This window comes from Heterocephalus glaber, unplaced genomic scaffold, assembly GCF_053883595.1.
Source record: "Heterocephalus glaber isolate CG9 unplaced genomic scaffold, H.glaber_assembly_v1.0 deba00001608, whole genome shotgun sequence".
NCBI lineage: Eukaryota > Metazoa > Chordata > Mammalia > Rodentia > Bathyergidae > Heterocephalus > Heterocephalus glaber.
In genome coordinates, this window is record NW_028258379.1 from 14,159,765 (window position 1) to 14,176,340 (window position 16,576).

Below are 16,576 nucleotides of genomic sequence, written 5' to 3' on the forward strand. Positions count from 1 at the left end.
TTATTGACACAGTGACATAGGGAGAGCAAGGTTTGGAGAGGATGCCTAGTACAATTTGTGTCATTAATGATGAGGTTTTAGAGGAACGTTCAGGAGGAAGTGTTCTTGAGAGAGTTAGAAACAGGAATCCAGAGTCCTAAAGAGGTCTGGAATGAAAAACTCATTTGGGTGTTTAGCAGCATTCAGGAAATGTATAAAACAGCAAGCATGGATTCTTTCATTCAGGACAAGTTTAAAGCATAAACAAAAAATGTTGTGTCTGGAACTCTGAAAAATTGAAGAGATTAACAGGAATGAGCAGCTAGAAGGGGGTGAAGAGATATGAGAGAGAGTGGTGGGTAGGAAGCAAAGGGAGGAAAAAGTTTTAAGGAAGAAAAAATGCTGATTGTGCAAAATACTACAGAGGCTAGGTGGGTGAGCTAAAGGTGTATGTGGTGACCTTAGCAAGAGTAATTGCTACTGCAGCAGTACAGATAGGGCCCAAGTTAAGCAGATGAGGAGTGGATAGGAAGGTGAGACAGTTGACACAGTATAGAAGCTATACTTGCTCTGGGAACTTAACTTTGAAGAAACAGGTTAGAAGATAACAGCTAGAAAAGTACTTGAGGTTTTCTATTCTTTTGAAAAAATAGAGAGATGAACTATAAGGTGTAAGGAAAAGCTGGCCAATAAGAGGACTAGACTGTAGATGGGAGAGGATATAAGTGAAGGACACAGGAGGGGATGACTGATAATATGGTTATGATGATACTAGGGGTTGAGGTTGGCCTGGTTGCCAAGGACGACAGCTTAGCCTTTGAAACAAGAGGAGACAAGGTAACAACAAGCCTGTAGGCTGAAAGTAGAAAAGTGATAGGCTAGATCATCTGCAAGAACAGAAACTTGAGGTGAGAAACAAAGATCTGAAATAGCTGATTCAGAACATAGATACTTCAAATCATATAAAGGATTACTTGTTGGCTAACTTTCGTATGTCCTCTTGTTTCTTCCAGGTCTGGGCTCTTCAGCTGAGCACTTAGTGTTTGTACAAGATGAAGCAGAGGATTCAGGGAACGATTTCCTCTCCAGTGAGAGCACAGACAGTAGCATTCCATGGTTTCTCCGAGTTCAGGAGTTGGCCCATGACAGTTTGATTGCTGCTACTCGTGCACAGCTGGCAAAAAATGCAAAAACCAGCAGTAATGGTGAGATTCATGGTGTATTCCTCTCATTTTTGCAGAGATTTTAGTATTGTAATAGCTTTATTTTGAGTTGTATATGATCCAAGTTGTTCTGTTGTTGAGAGTGGAAGACTAGAAGTATGTAAATTGTTTGTCTTATTTTCTGTAAAATAACCTGTCCATGCTGGATTTGTGTGCAGAATGCACTATGGTAGTATTCTGAATTCTCAGCTCGAAATGATATACAGAGCACTATTTTTTTTTTTTCCAGCACTGGGGATTGAACCTAGGGCTTTCATGCCCCAGCCCTTTTTTATTTTTTGAGACAGGGTCTTGCTAACTTGCTACATTAGCAAGACTCAAACTTGCAATCCTCCTGTCATAGTTGTATGCCACCATGCCTGGCTCAGAGTAACTTTAAAAGAGCATCTGTAAAAATACAGATCCTGGGGTTATTTTGAACTATTTTTATTGTAACATTCCTTAAATATGTAAAAACAAATTCTGTGTAAATTTTGATATTTAGAGTTTTATTAACAAAAAAGCTATAAAACCAATGAAATAATATGAAGTCAGTGTGGCAGATGATGTTTCACTGAAACTGTAATTGTTACTCTTGGCAATTTTATAGTTACTATGGTAGATTTTGTGCTATTTCTTTTCATTTTAGCATCCTTGTACTTTCTCTATGCCACTCTAGTCTATATCAGTGATTTTCAAAGTATTACCCCTGGGTTATCCATTATCATCTGGCAATTTATAAATGCACACTTTGCCGGGCGTGGTGGCACACACCTGTAATCCCAGAACTCGGGGGGAGGCTGGGGCAGGAGAATCACCTCAAAAAAAAAAAAAGATGCAAAGTTTCACCTCCTATCACAGACCTACTGAATCAGAAACTTGGTTCTGATATATGTTAAAACGTGAGATCCGTGGCTATATTCAAACCACTCCCAAGCTAACATAATATCCTTGCTTATGTAACTTGCCATTAATACTGTTTGTTTTAGGTCTGCCTCTAATTTCTTATTAACCTGTGACAGCTTGGTTAGTACTACATGGTTCAACGTTAACATTATCACAAACCAAACTTAAACACTGAATTTTTATTTTTATTTATTTTTTTTTTTTTTGCATTTTTTGAGACAAGGTCTCGCTTTGTAGTTCAGGCTGGCCCTGAGCTCACTCTGTAGCTCAGCTGGCCTTAAATTCTTGGGGATCTTCCTGCCTCAGCCTCCCAAGTGCTGGAATTACAGGGGTGTGCCACCACACCCAGCAAACACTGAAATCTTATGTCAGTACATAGCTATTTTTTATTTTATTTTATTTTTATTTTTGGTACCAGGGATCGAACTTGGGACCTTGCGCTTGTGCGACAGGAGCTGGAACCACTGAGCTAAACCCCCAGCCCGAGTTCATAGCTATTTGAAGTTCATGCAGATGATCTTCTGGACTGTGCTTATGATTATTTTTAAATTACCACTCAAATGAAAAAGCTAAAAAATTTCTCATATAAAAAAATTTTTTTTTCATATAAAACTCAAGAATCCTACTGATACTTCAGAGTATTTTAGTTTTAGAAACATTAAATGTTTCCAGCAAGATGAAATTCTAAACTTCATTAGTTTTTAAATTAGTTCTGCCTGTGTCTATCGTAATATTGCCTAGAATGGTTTATTTTACCATTTTGGGAAGATTCTTCCTGAGACTCTATTTCCATTCCTTAGCTCCTGAAACTTTTACCATTTTTACTTGCATTCAGAAAATATTCGTCAGTGAGAAACAGTATAGGGAAGGAGTTTGAGATTTAGAATCTGGAGTCTTGAGGTCCAAAGCTGGTGTCATGTAGTAGCTCCCTGTCTTGGGCACCTGAAACTTCCTTAGCTTCAGTTTTTTCATGTTCAAAACAGCAATCCAGGTAGTTTTCCTGCTTGGATTGTTGTGGAGATTAAATAAGATTCTATGTGGGAATCTGGGAACTGCTTTATAATCAGCAAAACATTAAGTGAATGTTTTTCTTACTCTCAAAATATATTTCCTTATCAGTTTAACAATACCTTGCATTCCTGAATATAAAGGGAGCCCAAGCTGGGCTTGGTGGTGCACATCTGTAATCCCAGCACTCTGGAGGCTGAGGCAGGATTGCTCCAAGTTTGAGGCCAGCCTGGGCTACAAAGTGAGTTCAAGGCCTGTAGGGAACAGGGAAAGGAGACATTACTAGAACCTCTGCAGTAAGTCCTAGTCTTCTTCAAGCCACGGCAGCGCAAGGCAAGTTACAGGAAAGGTAGGAAAATGAGACTGAGAAGAAGCTGAGCTTTGGGTCTGATCGGTGCTGCTCTGGGCAGCAAAGACGAAAGCCCCCAGTTTACCGCACCTTTTCTTCAGTACTCAGTACATCGGGAGAAACAAATGTAACGAATGACTTGCAGAGAGTTCAGTACATCCGCATAAACAAGATGGTAACAGTCCAAGAACAATGAGGAACTGAGTAGATGTTTGTTCCTCCCGGGATATTTTCAGCTCCCAGGATGTTTCTTGTCCTGGAGAATCACAGCACCACCGGATCATTGAGGTCTCAGTTGTGACTGGAGGCCAAAATGGAGTTTTGTCTTGGAATTCCACTGGGCTGTAAGCAAGAGAACTAGGGTAACCAAATGAAAGGCCAACCTGAACTGTACAGCGAGACCCTTTCTCAAATAAAGAGAGCACTTGGGCCTGGGGCTTAGCTCTGCAGCTAAGCCTGCCTGGCAAACACAAGGTCCTGAGTTCAATTCTAGTACCAGAAAAAAAAAAGTGAGCCCAAATATGAGGCAAAAATACAGTTCCAGGGTCATGCCATTTTGTGTGTCACAGGTGGTGAGAGCGGAAAGAAGTTCGAAGAAAAAAAAAAAGGAGTCCATTTTCCTAATGAGATGACTTCCCTGTTTTGTTTTTTTTCTTTTTTGTTTTTTTACCTATATAAATCTTTAGATGTGTAGATAAAGTTAATGTTACCATTTGAAAATTTTATAATTTTGGTTATATACACTTTAATCATGAAATATCAGCTTAATGCTTTTTATTTACTAACATGTAATGAAATAATTTTATTCAATATTTTAAAGCATTTTTAATGGACCTCTTAGTTGTCATTTTGTGAGTCCCCTAGCGTAGTTTGTTTTTTTGGGTTTTTTTTCGGTACCAGGGATCAAACTTGGGACCTTGTACTTTCGAGGCAGGCGCTGGAACCACTGAGCTAAATCCCTGGCCCCCCTAACATAGTTTTTCAGAGCACATCATCTTCATTTCTATCTAAATTGCTTAAAATACAGAAATAATTTATGATGCTGTATTTCTGGTTATCAGAGGCCTTTGGCCTTTGTAAATAGATTGTACAAATAAAGTTTTATTGGAATATGGCCATATTCATTAATTGCTAATTGTTTATAGTTACTATTTTGGCAAAGTTGAATAGTTGTAACTGAGACCAAATGGCTCCAAAAGCTGAAAATATTGACTCTCTGGCTCTGTATAGAAAAAGTTCGCTTACCTCTGCTATATATGACACCTTCAGTAGAAGTTTTATCTCAAGTGTAAAAACCTATTCAAATAACTAGAGTCTTTAAAAGTGCTTACAGTGTTCAAAACTTGCAATTATGAAGTGTGAGATTTTTTTAACCTTTTCTATCAGATAACTTCTGAATATCCAAAACAGTCACTGGTTGAGCTTATTGTAAGCATCTCTATTTTCCCTAATCAGTTCTTAGTTTTTAAAAACAAAGTAACTGAAGGAAGCCTCCTTTAAATGAGTGGTTAAGAACTCAAATGCAAGGCAATTTATAGCCAGGCATTGTGGCACATGCCTGTAATCCCAGCACTCAGGAGACTGAGGCAGGAGGATAGCAGTGAGTTCAAGGCCAGTCTGGTCTACATAGTGAGTTCAGGGCCAGCCTAAATTACAAAGCAAGGGGCCAGGGATTTAGCTCAGTGGTTTCGCCACCTGCTGCGCAAGCGCAGGGACCCGAGTTCAATCTCTGGTACCAAAAAAATTACAAAGCAAGACCCTGTCTCAAAAAAACCCCTCCAAAAAATACAAAGCAGTTTACTTTTTCCTGAGGGAATTTTTTGTTTTTACAGTGCAGTACTGGAGATTGAAGTCAGGGTTTTCTTTTTTTTTTGGTGCCGGGGCTCGAACTCGGGACTTCCCACTTGCAAGGAAGTCAGGGTTTTCACACTGAGCTACAAGCCCAGGTATTGATTGATTGATTGATTGATTAGACAGAGTCTTGCTAAGATGCTGTTGCCCATGCTGGGTTCGAACATTCAATTGACTTGCTTCAGCCTCTCAGAGTGCTTGTATTACAGGCATCCACCCCCACACCAGTCTTGAATTTGTGATCCTCTTGCATCAGTGTCCTGAGGTAGCTGGGATTCCAGGGTGTACCACCACACCTGGATGGGGGACTTTTTTTAGGGAAAAAAAAGATTGCCTTAGAGTTGAGCACATACTGTATTGGTAATCATTGTTGAAGAGGAGGGATTGCAGTGATATCTTAGCCATCCTTACCAAAAAAAAAAAAAATATATATATATATATATACATACATACATACACCTTTTTTCTGTTTTATTTGAATATTTCTGTTTTTGAACATTTGTATAAGTGTTCTTTTTCAATATCTTAATATATATTCAAAATGGAATACACAAAGTTTCAACTGTTCACTGATTTAAGTCTCTGGAATCAAGTAAGGTTTCTACAGACTTTCCATTAGAAAATAATTAACTGAGGCCAGGGATTTAGCTCAGTGGTTTCACCGCCTGCCTTGCAAGTGGAAGGATCTGAGTTCGATCCCCAGTACCAAAAAAAAAAAAAAGAAAGAAAGTAATTAACTGCAACACTGAGGTTGGAAGGAAATTCTGTCCTGTTTAAATTTTGCCTATGTGTATGCAGTGCTCAGGACCAAACCCAGGACCTTGTGCATCCCAAGCGACTGCTGTACCACTGAGCTACATCGCCAACACTCAAACAAAATGTTTAAGAAATTGGAACAATATTAAAAAAGAAAACGTTAATAATAACTTGCAGGGGCTGGGGATTTGGCTCAGTGGTTTCACTGCCTGCTGCGTAAGCGCAAGGACCCAAGCTCAATCCCTGGTACCAAAAAAAAAAATAATAATAATAATAATAATAATAACTTGCAGAAGCCATCCTATATTCTGCCCTGACCTTGAAGCAGTTTGTTTTATGACTAGAATTTGGTAAAATATAGCAAGGAGAATGTAAAACTGAAAGAGAAGATTGATAGGATAGAAACTGTCTTGATCAATTCTTTCTTTCCAGAGTGTGATATGTACAACATATATGTCCTACTCTTGGCTTCTGAGAGTGAAGTTTGTAAATATAAATCTTATTCTAAATTATATGTATTGTAGAAGTAAACTCCATCTGCTCACAGCAAAATTAGTGTTTTTCTCTGTTGATGTCCAACTGTGTCTTAAAGAAAGTGAAGGAAGATTGGCTTCTGACACTGTCTGAGGAGTTTCAAGAAAGTGAAGGAAGCTGGGTATGGGTAGCACATGTCTGTAATCCCAGTACCCTGGGAGGCTGAGGCGAGAGGATCAAAAGTTCGAGCCCAGCCTGGGCAACTTATTGACACCCTGTCTCGAAATTTAAAAATAATTAAAAGGGGGGCCGGAGATATAGCTTAGTGGTTCCACCGTCTGCTTCGAAAGCACAAGGTCCAATGGGCCAGCAATTTAGCTCAGTGGTTCCACTGCCTGCCTTGCAAGTGCAAGGTCTCACGTTCGATCCCGGAACCAAAAAAAAAAAGCACAAGGTCCTGAGTTTGATCCCCGTACAAAAAAAAAAAATTTAAAAAGGACTAGGAATGTAGTTCATTGTGAAGGCCCTGGGTTCAGTCTCCAGTAACCCCTCCCACACACACATACAAAGTAAAGGGGGAAACGCCACCTGCTAATTGGTAACGTACATTAAAAATAAAAAAATTTTTTTTTTGGAGACAGGGTCTCACTATGTAATTCAGACTGCCTTTATACTGTCTAGCCCAGGCTGCCCTCACACTCACAGCAATCCTCCACCCTCAGCCTCCCAAGTGTTGGGATTATAGGCATCCACCACCACACCCAGCTTCTTACATAAAATTTTTTTGAGGGGGTGGTACTGGGGATCAAACTCGGGACCTTGTGCTTGCGAGGCAGGCAGCAGAACCACTGAGCTAAATCCCCACCCCATAAAATTTTTAATTAATTGATTTCACTTTTTAAATTTTTTTTATTAAAAAAATTTTTTAAAAATTCTTTTATTGGTACATTTTAGGTATACAATACGTTTACATTTATCATTGGGTGTTTGTACCTGTACATGATGTATTTAGATTCTTATTTTTTTTCCCCATTACCTGTGCGCCCTTCACCTCCTCCTCCCTTCCCTATTTACATAGATTGTTTCCATTTTTTTTCTTTTCTCATAATTTTTCCTTTCCTTTCTTTCCCTTCCCCTTCCCCTCACTTTAAAAGAAAAATGGTACTCAGGATTGGACCATTGGACTTTGCAATGAGCTGCATCCCCAGTCCTTTAAAAAAAAATTTTGTTTTGGTACCAGGGATCGAACTAGGGACCTTGTGCTTTCAAAGCAGGCGGCAGAACCACTGAGCTGAATCCCTGGCCCTAAATTTTTTTTAATTTGTGAGAGATTCTCACAAAGTTCCCCAGGCAGGGCTAAAACTTCCAATGTTGCCTCAGCCTCACAGAATGCAGAAATTCCAGGTGTGCACCACTACACCCAGCTGATTTCACTTAAATTTAATGAAGGCCCTGTTTTCACTTCCCTTTATTCTCAACAAAACACCAGTAGATATTTAACCTTTGTTTTTTTGTTTTGCCGGTACTGGGGATTGAATCCATGGCCTTTATAATAAGCTCATCCATCCTTAGGCTTTTTTTATTTTTTATTTTGAGATAGGGTCTTGGAAAATCACTAAGTTGCTCAGGGTGGTCTCAAACTTGTAATCCTCCTGTGTCAGCCTCCAAAAGCGCTGGAATTACAGTACTGTGTTGTACCACTATGCTTGGCTTCTCTACTTTTTTGTGTGTGTGGTACCAGGGATCGAACTCAGGACCTTGCACTTTCGAGGCAGGTGCAGCGCCACTGAGCTAAATCTCCAGCCTCTCTCCTTTTTTTTTTTTTTTTTTTTTTGGTACTGGGGATTGAACTTGGGACCTTATGCCTAAGAGGCAGGCAGCAGAACCACTGAGCTAAATCCCCGGCCCCCCTCTACTTTTTTTGTTTGTTATTGTGGTTATAAATTTTATTATGGTTATAAATTTAAAAGTCAGCTGAGTTTTTGCATTTAAAATACTTTATAACAAAAGAGAGGTGGTAGAGGAAATTAGAAGATGGTTCTTATTCTCCAGAATGACAGGAAGCCACCAAATTGACCTCAAAAGATGGAAACCTAAGAAAGCAGATCTGTGATAGAAATTTGCCAGAAGCTGGCACTAAGTCAAAATGACCACATCTCCTCAAAATACAGGTTTTTATTACCTGAAACTTTTAAGTCTTCTCTGTCTCATCCCATTCTGGTTGTTGATTTATCTACTTCCCCACAAAGCTGTATAATGCAAAATAGGTTTAACTTTGCTTTCTGAGAGTTCTGGTAAGATACCATTTTGGATATTTTCTGTATTTGTCAAAGAGGCCTGCTCAGATGTGTGAAGCAAAGCATGATAGCTTTTGGTAGTTTTCTGAATAAGGGAATGAGGATGTAGAGAACTCTCATTTCTATTGTTAAGCAGATACAAAGAGAGCTGGGGAAGATGAAGACAGATACCTCATTAGTGATCACTAGGAGTGAATTGTAAGAGCTTTTTTGTTTGAACCTACGTATCTGAGCAGGGTCTTTCCCTGGATTACAAATATGTGACTGTGTTATAGGAGAAAATGTCCACCTCGGTTCTGCTGATGGGCAACCCAAAGATTCTGGACCCCTTCCTCAAGTGGAGAAGAAGCTCAAGTGTACCGTTGAAGGATGTGACCGGACATTTGTGTGGCCAGCTCACTTCAAGTACCACCTCAAAACTCATCGGTGAGCAAACCTGAGGGCTCATATTTGGAGCTTAGGAACAATGATACTTCCTGAAAATCCTGTCCCCCAAACTGACAAAGAAAAGCAGGGACTACAGCTAACTTCTGGTTAAGATGTGTTTCTTGGCCTTTTTTTTTTTCCCACCTAGTGCTGGGAATCAAATCAAGGGCCTAATGCATGTTACACAAATGCAGTACCTAGTGAGATATATACTCAGCCCTCTTATTTTTTAATGAAAAGATTTGCATTGTATTATTTATCCTACTCTTTTTTTTTTTTGGTACCGGGGATCGAACTTGGTACCTTGTGCTTGCAAGGCAGGTGGTGGCACCACTGAGCTAAATCCCTGGCCCCTACCCTATCCTTGATAAATATTTCAGTAAGATTGTTGACATTTAAATGTCTCAGCATATTCTCAAACTCATTACAAAACTTTTTAAAAAACCTTATGTATAGCCAGGTATGGTGGCACATGCCTGTAGTTCCAGCACTTGAGAGGCTAAGATAGGAGGATTGCCACAATTTTTTTTTTTTTTTGGTACCAGGGATTGAACTCAGGTCCTTGCGCTTTCACAGGAGGCAGCAAAACCACTGAGCTACATCCCCGGCCCCCTTGCCACAAGTTTGAGTCCACCCTCACCTAGATAGCGAGTTCAAGGACAGCATACATAGCACAGCCCTGTCTAAAAAAAAAACAAAACCTTTGTGTAAGTGGCACATGCCACTTAATGAGTAATGTCCATTACTTAGGACGTTGAGGCAGGAGGATCACAGATTCTAGAGGTCAGGCTGGGCAACTTAGCAAAACCCTGTCTCAAATAAAAAGGGCTGGGGATGTGATTTCAGTGGTAGAGCACTTCTCATGTGGAAGCCCTGAGGCCAATCCCCAGTACCACCAGCAAAACAAAACAAAAATACATCAGCCTGGGCTTCTATGCCAAACCTGTGAAATTAATATGGGGAGAGGGGGTCCTGTAATTTTAAAGAACTCTTCAGATTATTCTGTTTTGTTTTTTTTTTTGGTACCGGGGATCAGACTCTGGTCCTTGTACTTGCACAGCAGGGAGCAAAACCACTGAGCTAAATCCCTGGCCCCTCTTCAGATTATTCTGATATATCCAGGTTTGAAATTTACTCTCTGCCTTGAGAGTTAGGGGTTTTGACTTCTCAGCTCTAGCAAAGGTATTTCCAGGTACTGTTATCTATATGATTATTTTTGCAGAAATGACCGCTCCTTCATCTGCCCTGCAGAGGGCTGTGGAAAAAGCTTCTACGTGTTGCAGAGGCTGAAGGTGCACATGAGGACCCACAATGGGGAGAAGCCCTTTATGTGCCCTGAGTCCAGTTGTGGTAAGCAGTTCACTACAGCTGGAAACCTCAAGAATCACCTGCGCATCCACACAGGTGTGTGCAACCTCAGTGTTCCATGGCAGTCTCCTTGGCTCAGCAGTTGCTTGCTTTTCCATAGAAGTGAAGATACTGGGTTGTTGGTAGAACACTGAAGATGTGATTCATTTTTTCAAATGCTTCATTGTACTTTTCAGTTCATGTAATAATGTTAATTAAACTTCACCTCTGTGATGAATAGACAGTGTTGACTTCTGCCCCTTAGGAGCCTAACATGTAGGAAGAGATATGAGATCTTCTTAGATAATAACAATGAGGAGATAGGGACAAAATCAGTCTGTTTTCATCTCTCTGACTAGTTCATAATTGTATTTTGGGCAGTAACACTTATCAAGTCATAGAAAACATACAGAGCGCTAAATGGGATAAAGTGGGTAAAATACAAGATAAGATGTAATCTTTGATTTTGAGGAGTTTGCGTTCTTGTTAAAAGCCTCAACATAAGGAGAATGGGAAGTAACTTGTTCTGGGTACAGCATGTTAGTATCAAAGGAGCAAAATAAAAATTTCTTAACTCTTAGTCTGACTTTAAGGTTGGTTTTCCAAGCTACTTGTTAGTAAGCACGTGCAGTCTGATGTCAAAACTTAATCATTGAACCTAAATGATCATCTGAGGATATATAATTGTTCCCTGTGTTCTTGCCATTTTGTGTCTGTATTCATTTTCTCATTGCTAAAATGATAGCAGGTACAGTTAAAGGGCACTTAAAAAGTATATCCTGAGGGCCAGGGATTTAGCTCAGTGGTTCCACCGCCTGCCTTGAAAGCTAAGGACCCGAGTTCAATCTCCAGTACCAAAAAAAAAAAAAGTATATCCTGAGCCGAAGGCACAGTTGTTGTAAGTATTGAGACTGCTAGATTGACATAACCTCTGAATATGTTTTGGGGTAGAATAGTTCTCTTTTTAGCTCTTTCTTGAAAGAGTAAATTATACTTACTCCAAGAAAGCGATTTGAATAAACACCTAGGGAAACCATCTAGCTAAATAGCTAAGAAATAAATTTACTGTGGCCTATTGTTAAATTCACTGACCTTTTCATGCTTATGCTGATCGTCATCTTTGTAGCATTTTCTAACATTGAACATACTCACTTTCTTCTAATTGTCCCCCTTCATTTCAACTTTTCATAGTTCTCAGCTCTTAATTGCTCACTAATTTCAGGATTTCAGCTTCCTTCTGTTTCACTCAGTGTGCTGTCATAATCTCAGGCCTCTAGTGACTCATTTCTGCTAGAAGCCTCGTAGATCTAAGTTTCAATCACAATATAATAATAAAAGCATTTTTTGAGGCATGTACCAACCACATATGTGTTATTTCCTTTAATCTTTTTTTGTATATTTCCTTTAATCTTTAAGATAACAGTAGATACTATACTTATTGATGAATAAATAGAAGATTAGAGTTAAATAAATTGCCTGGCATCACAGAACAGATTTTTTTTGGAACTGGGGATTGAACTCCCCTTTTTGAGACAGTCTTGCTATGTAGTTCAGGCTGCCCTTGAACTCAGTATGTAGCTCAGGGTGGCAATCCTGCCTCAGCCTCCTGAGTGCTAGGATTACTGATGTACTCTACTAATGAGAGTACTTAAAGCTGCTAATTTTTGTGGCTTACTATATGTCAGGAACTGTGGTGAATATTTAAATTGTATGTATCTCATTTAGCAGTCTAAATTGCCTTTTGAGATTATATTAGCTATTTTATAGATAAAAGCTGATTCTCAGACAGATTAAATAGCTTCCCCATGCTAGTAAGTGGTAGTAGCAGGATTTGAACTGAAGATTGATTCTGAAGCCCTTGTTCTTAACTGTTACAATGCATTGCCTTTTGAATCTCCTCTTCCTTCTTCTGTATCTCTTTTGACAAAATCATAATCCTCTCAGTTTCCAAGTAGGGAGGTCCTATCTCCTAGGCCAGCCCAATGCAGAGATATCACACTACTATATTCTGAGGTGGGATCTTTTTGTTTTTGGTACCGGGGATCAAATTCGGGTCCTTGCGCTTGCACAGCAGGTGGTGAAACTACTGAGCTAAATCCCTGGCCCTAAGGTGGGATCTTTTTCTAAATCCTCTTATTTCTTAAGTTCTTTAGTTCATGTTATTAAACATTTAACCTTATTAAAATTTTCTCTTTTCCTAACATTTATTGTATCATGTATTATTATTATGTTTATTTGTTCAGAAACTTCTTGAGTACCAAGTCTTCTAGGGATTGGTGTTAGTATCCATATAGGCATTAGAAAAAGTTACAGGAGATCTATGGTAGCTCAGTGGTAAACCTCATGCTTAGTGAGTATGGGCCCTGGGTTCCATCTCTCTTTTTTCTTTTCTTTTTTTTTGGTACTGGGAATCAAACTCAGGGCCTCAACATTGCCAGGCAGGCGCTGCACCACTGGGATACATTCCCAGCCCTGGGTTCAATCTCTGTCCCCAAACAAAACAAAAAAGCTACAGACCACTGGGAATCCTAGCATTCATCTACATGGTATAGTCTAAAAGAATAAAGCAATTGAGAACCAGTGCTGCCGCTCTTGCTAGGCTTGACTTCTGTGTTGTTACCATGTGTTGTCATGCTTTGAATTTACCTCAAGCACTCAGTTTCGTGGCTCTGATCATATTATTCCTTGTGGCTTAAATTCCTTTGCATCCTTCTCATCTTTTAAGACCACCTAAAATTCAGCTTCTTCCAAAAAACCACTACAGTTGGAATTACTCACCTTCTAAATGCTTATGCAGGAACTTGTGTGGCAGTTATTTATGAATACAGTTGTCTCTTAGTAGTCTGATCCTAGGAGGATAGAGTTTGCATCTTTGATTTTTTTTTTTTCTCTACTTTTTTTGAAAGCTATTCTGGGGGTTAATCCTAGGGCTTCGGACATACTATGCACATACACTGTGACTAAGCTATACTCCTAGCTCTTGCTTTTTAAATTTTATTATTTATTTTAATTTTTATTCTTTTGCAGTACTAGATACTGAAGCCAAGGTCTTGTGTATGCTACATTGAGCTACATTCTTAGCTGGTTTTTTGTTTTATTTTTTAAAATTAATTTTATTGGTACATTTTAGGTATACAATATAATGACATTCATCATTGGAAATTTGTACCTTTACATAATCTATCTTGGTTCTTATTTTTTTCCCCATTCCCCTTTGTTTTATTTTGAGTCAGTGTCTCACTAGTTGCCCAAGCTAGCTTCAGCCTTGTGATCCTTCGGCCTCAGACTTCCAAGTAACTGTAATTACAGGCATGCACCACCACACTCAGCTCACTTTTCTTTTCACCATCCAGCATGTATGTATGTATGTATGTATGTATTTTAAAATTTATTTTCTTGCAGTTTTGGGGATCAAACCCAGGGCCTTCTGCATGCTAGGCAAGCACTCTAACACTGAACTACACCTCTAGCTTTTTTTTTTTTTTTTGGAACCAGAGATTGAACTCGGGATCTTGTGCTTAAGAGGCAGGTAGCGGAACCACTGAGCTAAATCCCTGGCCCCAGCTTTCATTTTTTAAAATAACAAAATGATATTATAGAAAATGAAAATAAGAGAAAAACACAAAATAAAAATGATCCAAGCTGTGAGTGGTGGCACATGCCTGTAATCCCACCATTCTTGGGAGGTTGAGGCAGGTAAATCACAGATTCAAGCCCAAGCTGAACAACTTAGTAACTTAGTGAGACCCTATCTGAAAAATATAAAATAAAAAAGGGCCGAAGGGCCGGGGGCTCAGTGGTGCCGCCTCATGCCTCGAAAGCGCAAGGTCCCGAGTTCAACCAAAAAAAAAAAACAAAGGGCTGAGGATGTATCCCAGTGTGAAGGCCTTGGATTCAGTATCAAAGAAAGGAAAGGAAAGGAAAGGAAAGAGAGAAGGAGGGAGGGAGGGAGGAAAGAAAAGATCTGCGGTACACCTGTATATAGCTACTTTTACAATATCATTACAGACTTTATTGTATACTCCTGTGACTATCTGTCTTCCCATTGTTTTATAAAATGGGACTGTGTAATACCTTTTCAGACCTTTAAAAATCTGTACTTTTACGTGGATCTGGAAAAGTGGTTAATCTTTTTTATTTGTTTTAATGGTGCTGGAGATAGAATCTGGGGCCCTATGCATGCTAGGCAGGTGCTTTTGTCACTGAGCCACACTCCAGCCCACCCCATTAATCTTAACATCGTCTGGAAGATCATTGAATCTGGAGGGGTCAGCTCTTCAGCCAAGAGGAAGGAGGAAGTATGCGGCTCAGAGGCAGTCCTTCTAAGGGAACCAGCAGGGCTGTGTGGCAGATTGTATACTAGATCATTGAGAGACAGATTTTCTAAGAAGCCTGGTTGAAATTATATAGCATGCTGGGAGTGGTGGTGCATCCTTGTAATCCCAGCACTTGGGAGGCTGAGGCAGGAAGATCGCCATGAGTTCAAGGCCAGCCTGAACTACATAGCAAGACCCTGTCTCAAAAAGAAGAAATTATACAACGTGAACTAAAGAAATTAGAAAAAATGTCATTGAAAACAGAATAAAGTTGATGGGAAAAGTCAGTTCATCAGAAGACGTGAGTTTTTATCTCATTTTCTGCCTCTAGGAGAGAAACCTTTTCTTTGTGAAGCCCAAGGATGTGGCCGTTCCTTTGCTGAGTATTCTAGTCTCCGAAAACATCTGGTGGTTCACTCAGGTATGAGAAACTGTGCCATTTGTAGATTTCAGGAAAGGAGAGAGACAAAAGAGTAGAAGGGAGAGTGGTGTAAAGAAATCTAAAAAGAAAGAAACTGTTTACCCTAAACATACATAAAGCTTCTGAGTCACAACTGAATCAGAAATCAAGATAATTTCGTTTAAAGGGTCTCATAACAGTAGGGGGGAATCTAATAGTATTTTCTGCTGAGTCACAGAAGTACTTTTAATCCAGACCTTTTTATGAGATCAGCAAACTTGTTTCATACTGTACTGGGTCCTTTATGAGTTACATTGAACATGGATCCTGTTTTTTAGGAATTTACATTTCCTTCCTCTGGAGGAGGATTTTAAATCAAAAGAAAGTAGTTATGAAGTTGTAGTGTTAGTTGTACCAATAATATTACTGCCTCCTAGAAGATGTTGGTGATCTTGTTCAGACATGATTTTGATAGAAACTATACCTTTAAGGGCCAGGGATTTAGCTCATTGGTGCTGTGCCTGCCTGGCAAGTGTAAGGTCCTACTTCAATTCCCGGTAATAAAAGAAAAAAACCCCTATCTTGGAGTATTAGAACCACGTTATCACTAATAGTGCCGGAGAGAAAAAAGTTTTAATGACTCCTTTTTTGTTTTGCATTCTTAAATTAATTCCTTGTAATTCTGTCAAGTTGCTCATTCTGTACACATAACGTAGTCTTTCCTGCTAAAGATATCTTTCAAATATCTGAAAATATTCAACATCAACCAGACCTTGTAAGCTCAGTAAAAAAAGCTGAAGTTTCCCTTCCCTCCCCTCCCATCCTCCCAAACAGAAGCCTACAGCTCTATCTTGGGGGATGCTACCTCTGAGACTTCATATATTATATTGAAAACACACTGAAAACATAGTTTAAGAAGAGCCTAGCATGCCAGGAAAGAGTTTATAGAGCCTACTGAAGGTGCATCCAAATGAGAACTTAGTTTACTGTAGATTAATCTGGCAGTGATGCATAAACTAAACTGAAAAGAGAAGAGAGAAGACTTTTTCTTGTAATATAGTCAAGAATCTTTCCCAGGGATGAGGATGTAGCTGTGTGGTAGAGCATTGCGTAGCACGTACAAGACTCAGCACCACCACCAAAACCAGTCAGCTTCAAGGTAGTCCTAGGGCACAAGGAAAGAGACCCAGTGGAAGCATCTTTCTGATTTCATAGTTGATTGGCTATAAAGTAATAGGGAAATAAAGGCGACGGAAGACTATTCA

The 16,576-nt window shown here is 39.4% G+C and overlaps 1 protein-coding gene across 2 annotated transcripts in view; it reads left to right on the top strand.

Annotated features, from left to right (window-relative positions):
• Positions 1–16,576, top strand: part of Znf410 (zinc finger protein 410) — a 39,987-nt gene that overhangs the window by 10,689 nt on the left and 12,722 nt on the right. For both annotated transcript variants that reach the window (XR_002390149.1, XM_004837221.2), the window contains exons 5-8: positions 993–1,184; positions 9,098–9,248; positions 10,471–10,652; positions 15,243–15,332. Coding sequence is in view for 1 of the 2 variants with exons in the window: in XM_004837221.2 (XP_004837278.1) it covers positions 993–1,184; positions 9,098–9,248; positions 10,471–10,652; positions 15,243–15,332 (615 nt within the window). In the remaining variant the exon portion in view is untranslated. The remainder of the gene's footprint in view (positions 1–992; positions 1,185–9,097; positions 9,249–10,470; positions 10,653–15,242; positions 15,333–16,576) is intronic.